Here is a 20,600-nt window from a genome sequence, read left to right on the forward strand (position 1 = left end):
CAACTATGAGTTCAATTTGTATCCCTCGGTAGCTTGAATAGCGATTGCACTTCAACAGTCAGTTTGTTTTAGCTAACACATTTTCAGGCCTTCCTAATTACATTTTGTTTAAGGATATGAAGAGGAGGAAAAAATATGCAGCAGCTAACTTGTTGGATTATTATCTGCTGCATAAGTTATGCAGGCTTGACTTGTTGCAACAACCATCCCTTCAGTCCTCAGGTGAGGGGGAAGGGATGTTGAATCGTCAGCGGGAGTCCGAAGTGCAATAAGAGGGTTGGACAACATTACTATTAAAAAAAAAAAAAAAAAAATGTTTTTCTTTTGAGCCAACTCAAATAGCTGCTAGCAAGACTTTGTTTAATTGTTTCATTTAATACACGGTTTCAATGTACACTTACAAAAACATGTAATAAATGAAACAAAAGTACGAACTGTGAGAAAACATATATTCTCTTAGTAGTGACCGCAGACAGATTTGTTGGAGAAAACTCGCATCAATACACAATTAATAGCTTTAATTTGAGCCCATGTACTCAGTGGGGAAGATGATCATAAGTGGCACAAACACTGCTGCTTTTTAAAACTTTGTCCAACCCCTTATTGTCAGTAGGACCACATTTGGTCTTCTCCAGGTTGAAGGATACAGAGAGATTCCATCGTGCACGAGTCCTCCAGGTTGTCCAACGTCCTGAGTCCTCACAGCCTGTCCAGCCAGACCGACTTACAGCATGTTTACTCAGCAGGCTCAGACTCTCCGGTTTAAAACTTACCGGACCAATCTCAGCGCAGCAGGCGGGAGTTTTCTGTAACCATAGCGGTCAAGATGGCGGCCGCAACGGAGCAATGCTTCAATGATGCCCTTGAATGTGTCCTAAATTAGGTGGATGTATGTTTAAAAACTCAACAACTGGGCTAAAGCTGAGCGCGTTGCTTGGAGTTTGCGTCACATCCGTAGTTCTCTGATTGGTTCTTACCGCTTTTCTGCTGACCCTGTTAGTCCCGCCTTTACGGCGTAAAGCAGCTTGGCTGACCAGACTCTGTGTGTTTTCTTCAGGATTTTGGTCTGAGGACTTAGATGACTACAGAAGAAGGTTCGTTTTGTGTCAGGTGTACTTTTTTCCATTTATTAGGCCTTATTTTTGGGGTCATCAACCTGCTAAAAAAACAAATAGTGACCCATTTTAAGTTTCTGGCAGTAGGCACAAGATTTCTATTTAAATATCTTTCTGTTTTAGGGCTCAAATATGCCATTAGGCATGGCGAGTATGAGATTATACCAATATAAAAAAAAATACTGTTGCAACCCAGTACGCTAAAATTGAAAGTATAATTAATAACATGATCTAATTGCCTTTATTGGGGGGGGAAAGCAAGAATTAGTTCATCCCCTCTGCCAAAGTAAAGCACTTGATGAGTATGGTTCTAATAATGTGTGTGGAATTGGTTTTAATTTTCACATATAGACATGCTTTATATGAGAACATATGATTAAAAGTAGAATCACCTGCTTCACGTAAACATAACCGGGATTTTACCTTTCTTGTTCGCTGCATATGTTTAGAAAAATAATCAAATGAATTGGAACTTGGTGTCATCAAAAGGATTTTTTTTTTCTTTTTTCATAAGAAGTATGCAGTGTTGAAAGAACAGCGCACAATATATAATTAACACCTGATAAATACAACGGTTATTTATAAACAGATGTGCTAATTGTGCAAAATATCAACACTAGAGTATAGCATTGAACAACGCTGCCAGCTAATATCTGCTGGTTAATTAGCCAGACTTTTAGCTGGTTAGCTAGGCCACATAGCCTTTAGGTTCCCTGGACCTTTTTAAAGAGGAAGAGCCCCACTACCTCACCGATCCTCCGCCGTGCGTCTGACCCAACCATCCTGATCCAGTTACAATCCAAGCAGAAGTTGGGGAACCGTACACGGTCGCACGTGTGATGGTGGCACACTAGGATGTTGTTGTTTTTTTCTTTTCTGCACGGCCTCCACCAAACAGCTCGGCATGTAGATGGCATCAGATAGTTTTTATGGAAACTTGCTGATCCCACTCTGTAGCTCTTGGCATTAATTCATTGTCAGAGAGCTAAGGTGATATATATATTTTTTTACCTCCTTAACATTCTGCCCTTTTGGTGTGTTGACGATGTGGATATAAGTCCTCATCCAGCCTGGCGGCCGCTAGCAAGGGGCCCCTCTGTCATTGCGTATTAATGCCTTCGGGAAACTAAGTCATGAATTACTAATTAGTATTTCCCGAAACCACAACAACAAGGTTTTATTTACTTTTTTAAATTACATCAATAATATGTATAGATTAGAAACTCTTTTGTGCTGGGAAGTTATTTAATTTGCTTTGCTATAGATAAAAATAAATTATCCTAAACATGTGCAGCATCAGGAAAGACTGGAGGGGGGATGTGAACTGTTGCTTCTGGTGTTTGTTTTTGGTATAAGAGCTTTTTCATCGGTGGATACAGTTACGTACGTTGCTAAGACAGCCCGATAAATATGGCAGCAACATCTTTGTATTTCCAGAGCGTCCTTTCTTTCTTCCTTCCTCATTTACTTTGTCGCTCCCTTATTTCTGCCTTGTTCATTCCTTCTTTTCATTATACCTTGTCCTCTTCCTTTCCTTCCTTGTGTCCTCCTTCCTGTTTACCATTCCCCCCCCCCCCCCAACTTAAACATATAAAGCCTCCCCAAAGTAGAACCATCTGCCGATGTGAACTTTAGTATTTTATGATGCCAAAATTGCCCCAAGGAGCTGAGAACTCTGAAAACTCGAATCTGGAAAAGTGTTGAATCTCTGCAGGGAGGAAAATGTGTAGGAACGCTGGATTTTGTTATATTGTGCAACTCCAGTAAATACACCTTAGCAAATACATATTATTCTGCTGGTCTGCTTTCAAGAAAAGTTGCTGCCTTATATTTAATTGGATGCTGAAGCAAACTTAGTTGGGTCAGGTTGGAATTCCAGCTGCGTACGTGGAGGCATGTGGTATGTAATATCAGTGTTATGTAGTGAGCAAACAGTATCGCCTGTTGTAAATAAATGCATTGATTGCTTTTATTCCATCACCACGACATTCACATCACTCGTGTGTGCTTGCCATCTTCAACTCACTTGGCCGTATATGTAGCTCAGATGCCTGGGACTAGGGTCCAGTCCCCTTTGTGATAGCTAGAATTCATTGTTTGATACATTTCCCGTATATGATGCTGACCGGAGGGCTGGACGAAGTAGAAAAAATACATATCGCTAAAATAGAAATCAAACTGATCGATATCGGTAATTATCAACATATTTAAAATATATATTTTAAGTGCAGCCCTGGCCATTTGATGCTGTTGCTTAGCGACCTATTTTTAGATACAGAACTCACAAACACTGAATTCATTTAACCAACTTTTCACCAGAGCTGCAAGTTTTTAAAAAAGAAAACAGAACGCGTGCTCAATGAACTCTCTGAAGGGGGCGGAGCTTGGAGACGTCGCGTTCCTGGGTCTGCATTGTGATTGGTTATGAGGATAAAATGACTCTCATATTAACCTACATGGCTAGAATGCATAAGGAAGGAAAACTGTTAATCTATTTATCTTTTTCTTAACCTTTTTTGTCCATCATCGATATACGTCTATTGATTGATATATATTGTTTTTGAGTTATCAACCAGCCCTGGCTGACCTACATTCACATCTTCAATGATTACGATACGTCGTCTTTTAAAAGAGCTAGAAATGGCAAAGTTGGGCTAACAAAAAATGTATTCTGGTTTAACAACTCCTCTGCAGAAGAAACATTTTGGTTAAAAAGCTGCATCCTTAGCTAAACCAACCGGACATCCTGAGAGCTCCGTCTAAAACTAGTCGTTTGTGAGAAAAGCAACGATCAGGCCGAGCTTGCTCCTGCACATTGGAGTTTGTATGACGACGAGTTGTGATTGCGTAGTGCGACTGAATTGGCCATTTTGTTCTTCCTCTCCCCTGCAGGGCCGAGGATCGGGCTTCCCTGGCAGGAGGAGGCCGAGAGGCGCGGGCCTGTCGGGCAGAGCGGGACGGGGCAGAGCCAGAGGGAAGAATGGAGTGAGCCCCAGCATCAACCTTGGGGTACGATCTTAGCCGGATGGCTTCTAAATGGCTTTTAGCTAACGATCGTTTGGCAGACCGTAATGATAGTTAATTAGAAGTGATGATGTTCAAATCAAAGGTTCTGCAGCAAACGAAAATGACACAGTATTACTTGAGAGATGCTCTCCACGTGGTAAAATACGTGTATAGTCTATGTATTCCCAGTTACATGACAATTTATTTTTCTCTGCATTTTTCTTAGCAGATCACCACCATAGAAACGCAATACCCGCTCAAGGAGGAGGAGGAAAATGCGATGCATAACACTGTTGTCATTTTCTCCAGCAATGACAGTTTCACACTAAAACAGGTTGGTATGGATCTCCGTGTCTGTTTTTTTTTTTTTTTTTCAATCCAAACAATGAATTTCAGCGTTCATTAGATGGCCTTATAATAAAATGTTTGCCTAATTATTTGGCCACTGGAGTTTATTGATTCCTGACGGCACCATCAAATGTCACGTTTTCCGCCACACGTTAAAGTTGTAAAATAAGAAAAACACAGCTGAAACTTGTCGACACAACCAGGCCACAGCTCTGAAATGGGTTCACTCACATCCGTCTTCCTTTCAGGACATGTGTGTGGTGTGTGGGAGTTTCGGTCTCGGTGCAGAGGGACGTCTTCTGGCCTGTGTACAGTGTGGCCAGTGCTACCATCCCTTCTGTGTCGGCATAAAGGTACAGCTTAGTTCCCATTCTCTAAAGTTTGTATCCTTCCTTCCTTTTGTCCTTTATTATATGTCTGTTTTTCTTGTTTCCTTCTTCCTGTACACTCACTTTCCTCTGTTCCTCACTCCTTCCAATAGTTCCATTCTTTCTTTCCTTCCTTTCTGCCTTGTATCGTCCCTTTTTCCTTGCATCCTGCCTTGCTCCTTCATCTTTGTACTACTTTTTCTCGCTGTCTTGACGTCCTGGATTCTGTATTTCTTTCATTCTTTGTGTCTTTCCTTATTTCTTCTCATGTCTGACCTTTTGTCCTTCTTTCTTTCCTTCCTTCCTTTCTCCTTGATGTTCTTCCTTCCCACTCCCTCCTCCTCCTTCATGCCCATCCCTCCTTCCTTCTTACCTTCATGTACTTCCCTTCTTCATGTCCTGCCTTCCTCCCTCTCCTTCTTCCCTCCCTCTCCATCTCCTTCCTCCCTCTCCTTAGTGTCCTTCCTTCCTTAATGTTCTACCTCCTCCCTCCCTCTCTGTGTCCTTCTTTCCTCTCCTTCATGTCCCTCCACCTTTCCTTCTTTCATGTCCTTCCTTCTCTCTCCCTCTCCTTTGTGTCCTTCCTTCCTTAATGTCCTTCCTCCTTCCCATCCATGTCCTTCCTCCTTCCTATCCATGTCCTTCCTTCCTTCATGTCCTTCTTGCCTTCCTCTCCATCTCCTTCTTCCCTCTCCTTAGTGTCCTTATTTCCTTAATGTTGTACTTCCTCGCTCTCTGTGTCCTTCCTTATTGTCCTTCCACCCTTCCTTCTTTCATGTCCTTCCTTCTCTCTCCCTCTCCTTTGTGTCCTTCCTTCCTTAATGTCCTTCCTCCTTCCCATCCATGTCTCTCCTTCCTTCATGTCCTTCTTCCCTCCCTCTCCATCTCCTTCCTCCCTCTCCTTAGTGTCCTTCCTTCCTTAATGTTCTACCTCCTCCCTATCCATGTCCTTCCTTCCTTCATGTCCTTCCTTCCTTAATGTCCTTCCTCCTTCCTATCCATGTCCTTCCTTCCTTCATGTCCTCTTGCCTTCCTCTCCGCCTCTCCTTCCTCCCTCTCCTTAGTGTCCTTATTTCCTTAATGTTCTACTTCCTCGCTCTCTGTGTCCTTCCTTAATGTCCCTCCTTCCTCTCCTTCATGTCCCTCTATCCTTCCTTCTTTCATGTCCTTCCTTCTCTCTCCCTCTCCTTTGTGTCCTTCCTTCCTTAATGTTCTACCTCCTCCCTCCCTCTCTGTGTCCTTCTTTCCTCTCCTTCATGTCCCTCCACCTTTCCTTCTTTCATGTCCTTCCTTCTCTCTCCCTCTCCTTTGTGTCCTTCCTTCCTTAATGTCCTTCCTCCTTCCCATCCATGTCCTTCCTCCTTCCTATCCATGTCCTTCCTTCCTTCATGTCCTTCTTGCCTTCCTCTCCATCTCCTTCTTCCCTCTCCTTAGTGTCCTTATTTCCTTAATGTTGTACTTCCTCGCTCTCTGTGTCCTTCCTTATTGTCCTTCCACCCTTCCTTCTTTCATGTCCTTCCTTCTCTCTCCCTCTCCTTTGTGTCCTTCCTTCCTTAATGTCCTTCCTCCTTCCCATCCATGTCTCTCCTTCCTTCATGTCCTTCTTCCCTCCCTCTCCATCTCCTTCCTCCCTCTCCTTAGTGTCCTTCCTTCCTTAATGTTCTACCTCCTCCCTATCCATGTCCTTCCTTCCTTCATGTCCTTCCTTCCTTAATGTCCTTCCTCCTTCCTATCCATGTCCTTCCTTCCTTCATGTCCTTCTTGCCTTCCTCTCCATCTCCTTCCTCCCTCTCCTTAGTGTCCTTATTTCCTTAATGTTCTACCTCCTCGCTCTCTGTGTCCTTCCTTAATGTCCCTCCTTCCTCTCCTTCATGTCCCTCTATCCTTCCTTCTTTCATGTCGTTCCTTCTCTCTCCCTCACCTTCGTGTCCTTCCTTCTTTAATGTCCTCCTTCCCTCCCTCCTCTTTGTGTCCTTCTTTTGTTCATGTCCTTCTTCGCTCCCTCTCCATCTCTTCCCTCCCTCTTCTTTGTGTCCTTCTTTTGTTCATGTCCTTCTTCGCTCCCTCTCCATCTCTTCCCTCTCTCTCCTTCGTGTCCTTCTTCCTTTATGTCCTTCCTTTTTCTTGGTGTTCCTTCCTTCTTTCCTTTCTTTTTTCTCAGGGTTCATATTCAAAGACTGCTCGCTGTAGAATGTGTGCTAAAAGCTAGCAGATGACTTTATGGTGTCTAATTGAGAATGATCTTGTAGGAAGGCTTGCCGGTCACAGACTGACTTACACACGCTGGTGTTGTTGTTACAGATCACCAAGGTGGTGCTCAGTAAAGGCTGGCGCTGCCTTGAGTGCACGGTGTGCGAGGCTTGTGGGCAGGCCACCGATCCCGGCCGCTTGTTGCTGTGTGACGACTGCGACATCAGCTATCACACATACTGCCTGGACCCTCCTCTGCAGAATGTTCCCAAGGACAGCTGGAAGTGCAAGTGGTGAGTAACTCTTTCATCTCGTTCAAATGGGCTGCAAGCAGTACGGCTGTTAGATTACGACTGAGCCGGGGCTGCGCCTCGCAGAACCCTATTTCAGTTTACCTCACCTTCTCCCCCTCCTGATTTGTCACTTAATTTACCACATATACGCAGTTTAGTACCGTGCTTTGCATCACAGCCATCTTTATCCTCTGAACTAATTTGGGTTAAATAACCATATTTCCCCCCCCCCAATCTCCTGCAGGTGTGTGTCCTGCACCAACTGTGGTGCAACCACTCCAGGACTGAGGTGCGACTGGCAGAATAATTACACCCAGTGCGCTCCCTGTGCCAGCCTCACGGCATGCCCAGTCTGCCTGGTGGACTACAGCGAGGGCGCCATCATCGTGCAGTGCCGCCAGTGTGACAGGTCGGCGCTGCTCCCGCACAACGTGCCCCAGCCGACAGCCTGGAAACCGTCTCAACTTGTTCTCCTCCCCGCAGATGGTTTCATGCCTCCTGTCAGAATCTCCATTCAGAAGACGACGTGGAAAAGGCTGCGGAGAGCAGCTTTGACTGCACAATGTGCCGAACGTTCAAGACATCGAAAGGTTGGGAGCGCCGCCGGTCGATTAGAGCAGACGTTCGTGTTATTGCCGTAGATTTACTGGATGCTTTGCTGATTCATTGAGTCGCTCTTTGTGTGTTTGGTCCTGCCGCAGTTATAACCAAGACCAGAGAGATCACCGAGCCACTCCTTGTGACGCAGACCTTTTCCAAAGCTAAAGAGTTCGGCACATTTAAAGCAATCACAGGTGATGGACGCCAAAGCGAGCATGAAGATTCTTCTTTGGTTGTGCGCTGATTTCTGCAGCGCCTAACCGGTTCTGATTTTTTTTTTTTGTCTTTTCAGATCTGTCTCGGACCTACACCCAGGATGGTGTTTGTTTGACCGAGTCAGGACTTTGTCAGCTCCAGAGCTTGTCTGCTGCGGCGTCGCGACGACGGAAACCCAAACCAAAGCTAAAGCTGAAGATCATCAACCAGAACAGCGTGGCTGTGCTTCAGGCGCCCGTGGACACTCTCTCAGAACTGTCCCGAGACGAAGACATGGAGGACAACAGAGGTATTTGTCATCTCGTGCAGGCTTGAGCGTAATCTTCAGTAAATTAAAATGTCTTCACAGGACTTATTTCAGTAATTCATTTCAAAACCTTTGACTTTGAGGTTCTGTAGGTTTATTTGACAGAGAGGGACCCAACACCCAGTTTCTCACATAAAATACAACCAATAAGAATAAAATGTTAACGTAAATATATTGGTCAGGCAAATTGGTTGTCTAATTCTTCTTCGCCCAGGTGAGGTGCTTCTGACGTTTTCTCCGGCTGAACACAAGCAACCTGAATGTTGCCTTTATATCTGTTGTTTGTACACATTTTTTTGGTCCCACGGTTCTTTTTTCCACTCAACGTGCATTAATAATACTTGAATACAGCAGAACGTGAACAGGCAACTTTTTTAGTTATGACTTCTTGTACCTTTAGCCCCTTGTGTAAGCTGGACACCCATAAAGTCAGCAGTCTTCCCCATGAATATGTGGGCCATAGTATAACATTTCTGCATTAAAAATATTTGATCAATTACCTGTAAGCCATAACAATAAGAATTGACAGGAATAAGCAACTGATATGTTGGTATGTGTTCAGCGTATCTAAATTTAACTAAATTACTGAAATTAACGTTTTACTGATATTTTAAGTCCTTAAAGGGGACATATATGTTTTTAAATCCTCCCTTTTCACACTGAAATCATTCAGTTGTGGTCTATATAAAGTGGAACTGCAACTCTTTGGTCTGAATTCCTCGCTATTGTTGCCCCTCAGCCCCTCTTCTGCCCCTCTTCTGAGGTGTCCCTTTAAATCTAAGGGAGGCACTTCACACCCCGCCCCCCCTCCAGCTCTCAGAGCGTTCCCCTCCACCCCGCACGGCCGTTATTGTAGGATGCTGGGGGATGTAGTAGTGAACAGCCGAACATTTTCACTTATCTGCTTGTCGCTTTGGCATCCTTGAGCTTGGACAACAAAATTGCAGCAAGATATAAAAATAGTGGGTTTAAGAAATTGGTTAGCAGGAAGTCCATGACCTTGTCTGGCAGCTCCGCAGCAAATATTGTGGCGTAATAGTTGAAAATACGCAATAGAAAACAATGGTAACTGGATTAATAAATGTAAAGCAAATATAGAGATATCTACAGCACCTGGACGGCCTAAATTCGTATTTTCTGCGTTCCTAGAGACTCAAGTACACAACAAATGTATTTACAGACTTAAAAAAAGTGTTTTTTTTTGGTAGAATATGTCCCCTTTAATGTTCACCTGTATAGATTTTGATTTTCAAAAGTATATATCTATCTATACGTATATTATTAGTTTAAATAAGGGTCTCAAAAGGTATTATGCGTGTTGTTGTGCTTGATTAAATTGTCTAATAATGAATAGTTAGAACACACTGCAAAAAGGGAACTAAAAGTAAGTAAAAATTTCTTGAAATTAGTACTTTTTTCCTTGGTTTGAGCAGGTATATAAGACTATTTGCCAATGGAATAAGATTTATGCACTTAAAATAAGAACAATTCATCTCCATCATCTTATTTCAAGTGCAGGGTATCTAATTATCTTATTTTAGGGGTAAAATATACTCATCCCACTGGCAAATAGTCTTATTTACATGCTCAAATCAAGGAAAAATACACTAATTCTAAGAACATTTTACTTACTTTTAGTTTCTTTTTTGCAGTGCACTGGAACAAGACGCTTGTTTGCTATAGTAATCTTTGGCTTTTTATGCTCAGCGTTTTTTCCCCCCTAGTTAACAGAAGGGTCTTCAGTCCTGGGATTTAAGTTTAATCAGGTCGATATCTTGCTATAGAGTGGGGTCTGGATGAAACTGACCCCGTTGCCGTTTTGAGGGGCCTATCGGGGGTGTTCTCAGCTGCCGGGCTGTCACTAATCATCTCCTCTCTGTACCTCTCGCAGAGGTGGAGCTCCTTGATTGTGAGACAAAGTCTGACTCGAGCTTGGAGCGAGAGCCGGCGGAGGATGACTCCAAAGGGGCCAACGGCGTCAAGAAGAGGAAGAGGAAACCGTACCGACCGGGTAGGGCACCTGATCCAAGGAGACAGCTCTCCTGAAGCATAAAATGGTGCAGTACATGCCCGGCGTCGTAGAGGCAGAGATGTGCTGCCATCTCACGGCCTCAGCTGCACAGAGGGCTCTGTCTGGTGTTTTTAAGCCTGCATTCATTGGCCGGTTAACAGGAACCACGCAGTTTTTTAAACTAGTGGCTCTCTCTTTTGAAATGGAGAAATTGCACTTAATTGTACGTTTGCAAGAAACCCTGTTTTTGCTTGTTATCAGGCATAGGTGGGTTCATGGTGCGCCAGAGAAGCCGGCCAGGCCAAGGTCCAAGCAAAGCGAAGCGAGCCCTCTGCAGAAAAGATTCCTCTGGCTCCGTGTCAGAGAATCCCATCGGTAAAGATGAAGGTCAATGCACCAGAATTATGCACATAATTTATCCTATTTTGTTGAACTCGGAGATTACTTAAGTGACGCTTTGTATTCAGGTTGGACAGAAGCGCAGCCCGACACTCCTGTGGATGAGACGCCCTCTGGACAAGAGGTCCCAGAAAAGATAAAGAAACGCTACAGGAAGAAGAAGACCAAACTGGAAGAGGCTTTCCCAGCCTACCTACAGGTTCGTTATCAGGACTATCGATTTTATTTCGCTTAAAAACCTAAACAGTTTTATGTGCTGTTGTACTAAGCTTTTAAAACATTAGTTTCAAAGCGAACAGAAAAAGTGAGCCGCGCTTCTTCTTGCCAACAAGTCACTGTGCTCTACACCTGAGTGCCAAATCAAAGGAGGGCCATTTCACTACTTTTTGAACTTTGTACAACTTAAATAAATAACCCTGTGGTCCTTAAACTGGCTCCCTAAAATTTTCTGAAAGAGCTTTTTTTTTTTTTTGCAAGCAAAATAAAGTTAATAAAGTTCTTCATTTTAAATAAAAAAGAAACAACTCCATATATTGTAAGACATTCAAATAATTTTTTTGGATGCACAGGAGATCTGGGCTCATCCAGATACCAAACCCTCTGTGCCGTAGCTGTCCCACGCCCCGAAAATCAGAAGCCGGTTTCAGCGTTTCTGTGGATTTGTGAAACCTAAAAATAAGATGACTAAGACTGAAGCGCTTCACTCTGAACATTTTGCTCTCAAAAGTCCAGACTGCTGTTAAAAAGGCAGGCGGAAAAAAAGTCTAGATGTTCATGTCTGGGAAAAGTGTCACTGTGAATTTGATTTTATCTTTGCTTTAATCTCTGCATCAAAATGACATTGACAATTAATAAACACTATGATTAGAAATGCATAATACTAGTGCTGCTTTTATGTTTACATTTCTGTCTTACCTTTTGTTCTCCTGTTCAAATGTAAAGTTTTCTTCAGACTGTTGTATAAAGTGTTTTGTGTCACCCTTGGGAAGGCGTAGAAACCAGTTTGTTGCATTGAAACTTCTCACTCATAAGTGGCCCAGTGGCCCCTGCGTGATCTTTTTGGGAAAAGGAGGATATCCTGGAGTATCTCTTAGTAGAGGACACTCGTCTACTATCATAACTTTTTAAATAACCCCACCCCCCCATCTTTCTTTTGAATTGGCATACAAAGGCTTAACTCAAGATGGCTCCTTGTCCCCAGCCAGTATCTTAGTGTCACTTTGTGTTGCCTAAAACATAGATAGGTGGTGTGCATTAAGCCGGTGGTGGCTGTCACCACGGCTCTTTATCCCACCACATTAAGGAGGAAACCTAAAGGTCTCACACAGCGAAGCAGATTACATTAATTATTGAGCTAAAACGTTGGGCTTTAATGTCTCAGCGCAGCGGCGAGCGGTGCACTTCCATGCTGCTTAGGGTGGTTGGTGGCGTTTGGGAGGCAGCTGATTGGTGGAGCTCGGTCCTGGTGGGTCAGAACCGCGCGACTGACGCTTTGGAGAAGTGCTCTGAAAAGTGCAGCCCGGGGGCAAAATGTGTTCCTAACAAGGCTTTATTGTGGCCCTCAACCACAATTAAAAAAAGAAAAATGTAAAAAAGAACAATACGCATTTGACCCACTAGCACATGTGGATGGATAACATTTTTTTGGGGGGGGGGATTTTCAACATTTAAGGTGTGTTTTTTTTTTTTATTATTATAAATAAATAGGTTTCTATAATAACATTTTTGTGGCTAATACTCTAAACTTGAAAAACGATGAACCTGCTTGTCAACAAGTTTGGACTTTACTGGTTCAGACTTTGTGTTGCAGCACTGAGCACAAAAGCTTTGAGCTCCTTTTTTTTTTTACCCCCCAGCTAGACAAAACGGTGCTAAACTCTTTTTTTTTTTTTTTTTTTTTTTTTCTTTTCTTTTTTTTTTTTGCAGTGTCCTGTCTGGCAATGTGGCAATGAGAATGGTTGTCTTAATGCCAAAAAGAGCCCAACAGATTTTACTTTCACAAGTGGAGCAGTACGGCTTTCCCCAGAGTGCCCCCCGCTTGCTTTACGCATGTAAATAGTTTTATTATAATTCACGCGGGGAGTATTTCATATTATACGGACACTACAATGAGAAAGTAGAAGAGGAAAAGAAAAACAAGGAAAAAAAAGGAGAAAAGGTGAAAGAAAGAGGAGATAAAAGGGAGAGAACGATAAAGCGTCTTCAGTCTGCTTCATCACCTGCTAAGAGAGATGTAAAAAGAACAGCACAACCAACGCATATAGTATTACAGATACAATAAAGTAACACCTTGATACCATCGATCAAGTATATGTAGTATTATTTAATCCGACATGCACAATGTGGTAGCCAAAGATAAAAATATTGGCTTTCTGTATGGAAGTGAATCTCTAAGTACCTGGAAACCCGTCTATGTAAAGTTTATCCAGAAGAAAAACGCTCAGCAGTGGTTGTGAAGAGCCAAAGCTAAACTCTTTCTTAGCTTTGCCTCCAAGGTGCCGGACTTGTTTGTTGAATTTGTCTTCTGTTATTTTCCTCTGTGGTGTTTTTTTTTCCCCCTCCCCTGTAGTCAGTCTAGTCTTTCTGCCTGATCATTAATCGTTGCTGACACGGAGGTGACGGGCGCTGTCTGCTGTCTTTCTCAGGAGGCTTTCTTTGGTAAGGACCTGCTGGACAAGAGCAAGCAGAGCAGGCAGCAGGGCGTTGAATCGGGCTTGCTGGAAGACGGGCAAAGCTACGCGGAGAAGAAGCAGCCCGCCGCAGGCTTCCTGGACGCGCCGTCAGACCCGCTGCTTAGCGCGTCGACGGCTTCCCTTCCTTCCAGGCCCGCCGCGCCACGTATGTAGAAACCATACGTTTGTTGCCGCCGATCAGCGACGCAATGATGCATGCCACCGAAGCAATGTCGTAGGCTAAATATTTAATGCTGCGCCAAAGAAATTAAAATCTGAAAATAAATCAGCGAGGTTGTGGGAAATGAATTCAGTCCAGTCGTTTCTGACTAAATGCCCTGGAACCTTTGTGCACTTTTGTCACATGACAGCGACATACTTCCTTGTGCTTTATTGGGATTTTATGTGATCAAGTAAAATGACTAAATGTTTAGCTTGTGTTCTGTGCAAGAAAGCTCAAGCCCGCTTAGATTCATTGAATGTCTAAATTTGCTAGCTGCGTTCCCTGGTCTTCACGATCACTAATGTTCCCTCATGAACCTCCGAGGCCTACACAGAACAGCTGGATTAATACCGAGATTAAAATAACTCCACCTTTATTTACCAATAAAGTGACTTTAGGAGGAAAAACAAATAGGTTGCACTGGATTTTTATTAGTAATATTAAATTATAGGGTGAAGAATACAGTCACACTTTTCAGATTATTATATTTGTAAAAAAAAAAAAAAAAAGTAAAACTATGAACTACTTTGTTTTGGTCTTCAACATAAAGTCCCAAATAAAATACAGTTGAGATTTGTCAGTCGTAATGTGGCTAAAAAATGCAAAGAGTGACAATTTTTTTTTTTTTTTTTTTTTACAAGGAATAAAGCTGTTTTTTATTACTGGGTACGTGTATTTAGGGGGAGGAAGCAAGAACAAGAAAGGTTAATATGTAGGGTAATATTTATCAGCCTGCGTTACAGACACTTTAATTGCATCTTCAATCAACAATAGAGAAACTTCCAGCTTTCTGTTTCAGCTTCCAACGTCGCATCTTCTGCCTTTATGGGTGTTTTTTTTTTTAACGGAAGATGAATCCGTTTTATGCCAAAACCGACCATCTGTGCTTGATTTCTTTTTTTTTTTTTTGAGATTCATTCACTAGTTTGTCAAGAATATAGGATTTATTTGTTTTTTAAGACAATTATTTATACTTTCTTCTATGTAACTTCTATGGAGAGCTGCAGATAACAGTCCAAATAATCCTGTTTCATAATAGGATTTACAAGCAACGCTTTGCCCAGAACATAAACTAATTCAGTTTATGGTGTTTTTTTACTTTTGTGATGAAAGATGATTTTATCAAAAGGTGCTCGTAGGTTATGGATCCCAACTGAAGCTTTGATTCTTTATTTTGAAAGGAGCTAGCTCCGTTTGTCGACACGTTGCTCACTTTTTCAGGGGTTAGTTATCCATCATCAAGCTGTTAATGTACTTTTTCTATCGCATTACACTCCATGTCAGTCAAATATAGCGATTTCCTCTATCGGGGGTTAAAACGGCTGTAGGAAATCTGAGTTCATTCAAGGTTTAATCAACAACGAGTTCTACATGTGACATCCAGACAAGCGGCTCGAGATCCCTCATGTCAGTTCATCATCATTTATTATTTGTGACACTTTGGTTTTCTTTTTTTTTTGTTTTTCCTTTCTTTCCTTTATTTTTCTTTTCCCTCATCTGCAGAGACGACAGAGGAACCATTAGTTGATCTAGCTGATGTTCTGAACACTGGTGCAGACATCTTGGGAGTGCTCGGAAAGCCAAGCAGTGACTCCGGTGCGTCAAATATCTCACAGGCAGCGACGGTGACAGAATACATGAATAGTCACCTAGCTGTGGGTTTATGTAATCCTCTGCTACTCCTGGTACAGAAATGTCCCCAGAGAACATGTTTATTTTGCTTTCTTCATCTCAAAGATTTTTTTTTTTTCTTTAATGCCTCATTTAAAAAAAAATAATTATTCACGTTTGTTTTTGTTTTTTTTTTTGTCTTTTTGATTTGCTTGTTCTGTCCTCACCGTTTTATTTCACCTGGTTTTGGGTTCCCGTAGGTCTTGATTTTTGCCCCTTCAAGGTTGACAGCTCACCTCCTCCTTTTGGTAAGGGTGCTTTGGCCTCCAGTTCCCTGCTTTTAGTGTATTCCTCCTGCCGTGTGTGTGTGTGTGTCTCTCTGCTCTTTGCTGTGCATGTCTCAACACTACAGCTGCGCCATACCTAGCCTTTCCTCGCTCAGCCATTTCAGATTGCTATATAACTCCCATGAAGTGCTCAGTACCCGTCTAACACACCTCCAGTATTTGCCCGGATGTACTTGCCGTGTCAGTCTTTTGTGATCGTGAGCCTTCAGATATCCTCTCATGAATTCATCTCTGCCTCTAAAAAAAGGTTTCTTCAAGACGGAAAAGGAACTGACAAGGGCGTCCTAGCGTTCAGAAATGAGCAGTGTAGAGAGTGATGGGCCTTGGCAAATGTCCTTACAGTTTCTGGATTCAGTAAAGGGCCTCTGGCTTCATGCCTTTGGCTTCGTGACAAAAAGCTCTGCAGTACTTTTTTTTTTTGTCTTAAAAGTGTTGCCATCTCTGATCTTAAAAGGTCCTGAGAGTTATATAAATGTATTATATACACCTTCTATTAAATTATTAGATTTTAAAGCTACTTTTTAATCGCTTGAAAAGTATAAAGATGTCAAAATGCTGAATAGGAGTTTTAAATTGTTCAATTTTAATTGCGTTGTCTACTGGCTATTAAGACAAGCAAATTCTCACGCATTCACTCATCAGAAAGCTACTCTTACGCTCGGTTTTTGCATTGTTTCTGTTCCGACTTTTTTTTGTGCTTTATTTCTGTGTTTCCACAGCTGGACTGGACATCGGGCCGCTCGCAGACGGCTCCCCGGTAGCGCCCCAGTCTCAGACCGGCCGAAGGACTCCTCGAACAATACCAGAGGAACCCCTGGACGGCATTCTTAGCCCAGAGCTAGACAAGATGGTCACTGATGGTCAGTGTGAAACATCGGCTCCGAGCATTAGACAGAAACCTTCCCCATCAAACTAATAACCACGTCAGGAGTTTGAATATTTTTTATGTCAGCGTCTGTTAGTTTAAATGGACACTTTTTACTTAAGAGCCTGGAATAGCTGGAAAGGCTAAATTCAGTTTTATTTACATAGCGCCGATTCACAACGCCACGTCATCTCAAGGCCCTTTACAAAGTCCATTCAGTCAAATCATACGAACAGATTGGTTAAAAAGTTTTCTGTTTTAAGGAAACCCAGCAGATTGCATGAAGGCATGGACTAGCAGCGTTCACTCCTCCTGAAAGAGCGCGTAGCCACAGGGGACAGTCTGACTTTGCAGCAATTCCTCGTACCGAGCATGCATGTAGCGACAGCTCTTTAGTCGCTCCAAGAAAGAAATCTTACCTTCTATGTCTCTATTCCACAAGTTGACTCTTGAATAACAAAATTAAATATTGAGGTGACCTAACGGCCAGCTAGTAGATGAATTTAAGGAACAGGCTTTCTTTTCCCAAAGTAGCTCAGAGATGGAGCGATCAGAAATGTTTTGCCGATTTCCGATCTCCAGTTTTGATAAAGCTTTGACCTACTGATAACAGTTTCAGTCTATTCTGACTTCACTTTCAGAGCTATGATATAAAAATAGAAAATTATAAAAATAATTTTTTATCCTTTTTGAGGTCATTATTGCGTTATATCGGGAGCAGAGATGATGTCACACTGCTGTGTGAGAGAAGGGTAGCTGGGAAACCGCTTTTATCAAAACGATGGCAAATCAGAATCAAGTTTAATCGCCAAGGAATTTGACTTGGTATTGATGGTGCAGACAAAAAATAAGAATGCAGTAAAATAAGAAGTAAAAGGATAATAAGAAGTAAAAAGATAATGATTGTGGATTTAACATTTTAAACTGAAATTATCGTCACTATATTCACTAAACCAACCGCAACCATTTTATTGTATAGCATGGCTAGCATTTTTTTTAAAAACTGCAGTTTTCACGTTTCTGAGCAGCCGGTCGCGTGTCAGGGCCAGTCGACCTGGAAATTGGCCTGTTCTAGTCACCAGTGAAGCTCAGTCACAAACCTTTACCCTCCAACCAGGAAAGGTTCAATTTTGAGGTGAGAAAAGGATCCGGGGTCTAAAAAAAGGAAAAGCCAGTCAAAGTAGTGTATGAACTACAGGGAGCCAGAGTTCCTGTGGTGTGGAGACAAAAACTAGCGGACTGCCTCCAGTAGTTTGAGCCATAAAAGGATTCATGTTGTCTGAAAAACATTTCACACTAGTTTGCCTTCCTCTCATCAAACACAAGAAGGACTTACACTGGCATTCAAACGCTGCAGATATTATTACCCAGTAATAATATCTGCAGCATATTTCAAATCTTAGATGTGTTTGTAAAAGCTTTTAAGACATTGTTTTCCTTTTTTTCCCGACCTCCCCATTAATAGATTTTCACACTATCACACTCCTGCAGCAGTGGTTGAGCCACAGATGTTTAAAAAAAACTTTTAGCTTGGTTGAAAACTCCCCAGTTCCTCAAGCTTACTTTATTTGAACCTTAATGTTTGTTTTTTTGGGTTTTTTGCATTTTGTTGTGGTATAAAAATGACAAAAAAAAATACACTTGTCTACATTTCAGTGTAGATCAAATGACGTTGTTTTGTGATTTTTTTTTTTTTTTTTTTTTTTACAGAATCAATCCTCAGCAAATTTTACAAAATTCCAGGTTAGTATGTTTTTTCTTTATTAAATTTTCACATTTTTGCCTAATTCAGTGTTTTGTAAAGAAAGGAAGTCACGAAAATCAATGCTAATACAAATATATTTCTACCGGATGATTTCTCAGACAGTAGCTAAGGACCTAAAATAAGGGGTTCAAATTTGTACTTCATTAAATATTAGATATATTACTTATGTGCTCAACGTGGTGTTTGGCACGCTGTTCCAGAGCTGGAAGGCAAGGATGTGGAAGATCTCTTCACTGCAGTCCTCAGCCCGAGCACGAACCAACCACCTCCACCACAGGTGCCTCACCCCCAGGTCCCAGGGCCGCTCCCTGCCACACCTGGCCCAGGTATTCATCATCCTAATGCAGGTACATTAGCCAGGCTCCTTATGCTACTCATACATAAGCACAACACAAAGCTTTCAAAGGTCCAGGCATCATATCTGCGTCTTATGTTGTGCTTGTAGGAAACCCGATGTTTCCAAGGATGCCAATGATCAATGGTATGAGGGGACCAAACCCACGTTTCCCTGCAAACCCCGCAACAGGACCTTGCATCCCAGAAAATTTCTCCCCACTGAACCGTATGCCTTTCACTGACAATCCAAGGTAGCAGACTGCCTCCTGCCAATAAAGACCAGAGGGTCTTGTTTTGTTCTCTATAATAATGTTTTTTTTTTTTTAAGCCGTTCTTCTTTTTCTTCCAGGGATCGAAAGTTTAATCAGATGGCCAGAGAGGCCGTTGGTCCATGGCCGCCTTCTACCCACGGTCCTGGCCCTGTGCCTCCGGGGTCTTTGCCTGACGGGGAAACTGAAGCCATGTCAAACGCCCAGCGGAGCACGCTCAAGTGGGAGAAGGAGGAGACGCTCGGGGAGCTGGCGACCGTCGCCCCTGTCCTATATACAAATATCAATTTCCCCAACCTTAAAGAAGAATACCCGGGTTGGTATTTCTTTTGGTCCTGATTTATTTATTTATTTATTTAAGTTCTCATGATGTCGTGACTTTTGTTTCATTTGAGGTCATATTTTTTTTGTTGTTGTTGCTGCTGAATGATTTAAGTTGCACAGTGTAAAAACGCCCTCTAAGAAAACAATATGCTGTGTTCTTCCAACAGATTGGTCTACAAGGGTTAAGCAAATTGCTAAACTTTGGAGGAAAGCTAGCTCACAAGACAGGGCCCCATATGTGGTAAGGTCCCTCAGACTCCTGTGTTTGGCCTCCTGCTTTTTGCCAGTGTACCGTTTAATCCAGGCTAACATCTGAACAGAGAATTTACTACTATTGGTACAAATATTAGATATTCCCAGGGATGACCAAAAAACCCCAGCTTGCATCAGTTGTGATAACTATGTGTAAAACTTCTTTGACTGCTTACTTTAGGAGAGGATAATACAACAATTACAATTAGTCCAGCGGTCTTTGGCTCCAGTCCTCAAGAGCCGGCGTCCTGCTTGTTTTAGATGTATCCATGTTCTCATGTACGGCTGACTTAAATGGCTGAGTTTATTGGATTCTGCAGAGATCTGTTAATGATCTAATAATCTGAGCTAGGTGTGTTGAGCTGAGGATGCAGGACACTGGCTTTTTGACGCTGGAGTTGATCACCTCCTGCAAAGGTTTCAGGCAGGGGAGGGCGATTAACTTTCCCAAAGGGCCACTAGAATAATTCGGAGATCACTGATTCAACCCAATTGTTGCAGCACTGTGCTTGATAATATGTAAATACGATGTTTTTCAGCTATTGTTAGCAGTAGTCTTTGCGACTGAGTGATTTAAAGCAATATGACCTGCTGACAGCGTTTTTTTTCAACCGTTCTGTCAAACTGTAAATATTTGTGTTACAAAAACAAAAAAGGAAATATGTCCCAGGTCAAACTGGGAGATATTTCAAACTATAGCTGTGACAAAAGCAGTAGAGATTTTACCTGTTCAGTAAATGCTTAAAAGTAGACCTGCTTGTAACTAAGGAATTAGATTTTTATGTTCCATCTCCCAACTCCGTCACCTTTACCATCTTGGGCACTATGTTGTCTGTCAGGCATGAGCAACAGGCCGAATATATTATTGACATGCAAAGCATTAATTTAAAATAACTACTAACAAAACTATTTTATTCCAAGCAGTCCTTCGCATTATATTAATGTACAGTTAATATAGGTAATATATTAATGCAAAATACTTCCTTAAACATTATATTTCAGCCCATACTTAGGAGTCCATGCACTGTTAATTTTTGTTAGTATGAGCGGACAGAAATACTAGGGTGTAGTTTCCCACACAAA

General features: G+C 42.2%; 1 protein-coding gene across 12 annotated transcripts in view; it reads left to right on the top strand.

Moving 5' to 3' along the window:
• Nucleotides 1–20,600, top strand: part of kmt2cb (lysine (K)-specific methyltransferase 2Cb) — a 99,060-nt gene that overhangs the window by 47,396 nt on the left and 31,064 nt on the right. For 7 of the 12 annotated variants that reach the window (XM_036138204.1, XM_036138200.1, XM_036138202.1 and 4 more), the window contains 20 exons: nt 4,008–4,124; nt 4,348–4,455; nt 4,718–4,822; nt 7,139–7,320; nt 7,565–7,729; nt 7,804–7,910; nt 8,022–8,114; nt 8,213–8,425; nt 10,335–10,454; nt 10,716–10,841; nt 10,922–11,052; nt 13,499–13,691; nt 15,252–15,344; nt 15,620–15,667; nt 16,426–16,566; nt 18,282–18,314; nt 18,537–18,683; nt 18,782–18,923; nt 19,022–19,257; nt 19,433–19,506. In XM_036138204.1, the coding sequence (XP_035994097.1) occupies nt 4,008–4,124; nt 4,348–4,455; nt 4,718–4,822; nt 7,139–7,320; nt 7,565–7,729; nt 7,804–7,910; nt 8,022–8,114; nt 8,213–8,425; nt 10,335–10,454; nt 10,716–10,841; nt 10,922–11,052; nt 13,499–13,691; nt 15,252–15,344; nt 15,620–15,667; nt 16,426–16,566; nt 18,282–18,314; nt 18,537–18,683; nt 18,782–18,923; nt 19,022–19,257; nt 19,433–19,506 (2,574 nt within the window). The remainder of the gene's footprint in view (nt 1–4,007; nt 4,125–4,347; nt 4,456–4,717; nt 4,823–7,138; nt 7,321–7,564; nt 7,730–7,803; nt 7,911–8,021; nt 8,115–8,212; nt 8,426–10,334; nt 10,455–10,715; nt 10,842–10,921; nt 11,053–13,498; nt 13,692–15,251; nt 15,345–15,619; nt 15,668–16,425; nt 16,567–18,281; nt 18,315–18,536; nt 18,684–18,781; nt 18,924–19,021; nt 19,258–19,432; nt 19,507–20,600) is intronic. The other 5 variants (XM_036138201.1, XM_036138211.1, XM_036138205.1 and 2 more) reach the window with 4 other exon arrangements.

This window comes from Fundulus heteroclitus, chromosome 6, assembly GCF_011125445.2.
Source record: "Fundulus heteroclitus isolate FHET01 chromosome 6, MU-UCD_Fhet_4.1, whole genome shotgun sequence".
Lineage (NCBI taxonomy): Eukaryota > Metazoa > Chordata > Actinopteri > Cyprinodontiformes > Fundulidae > Fundulus > Fundulus heteroclitus.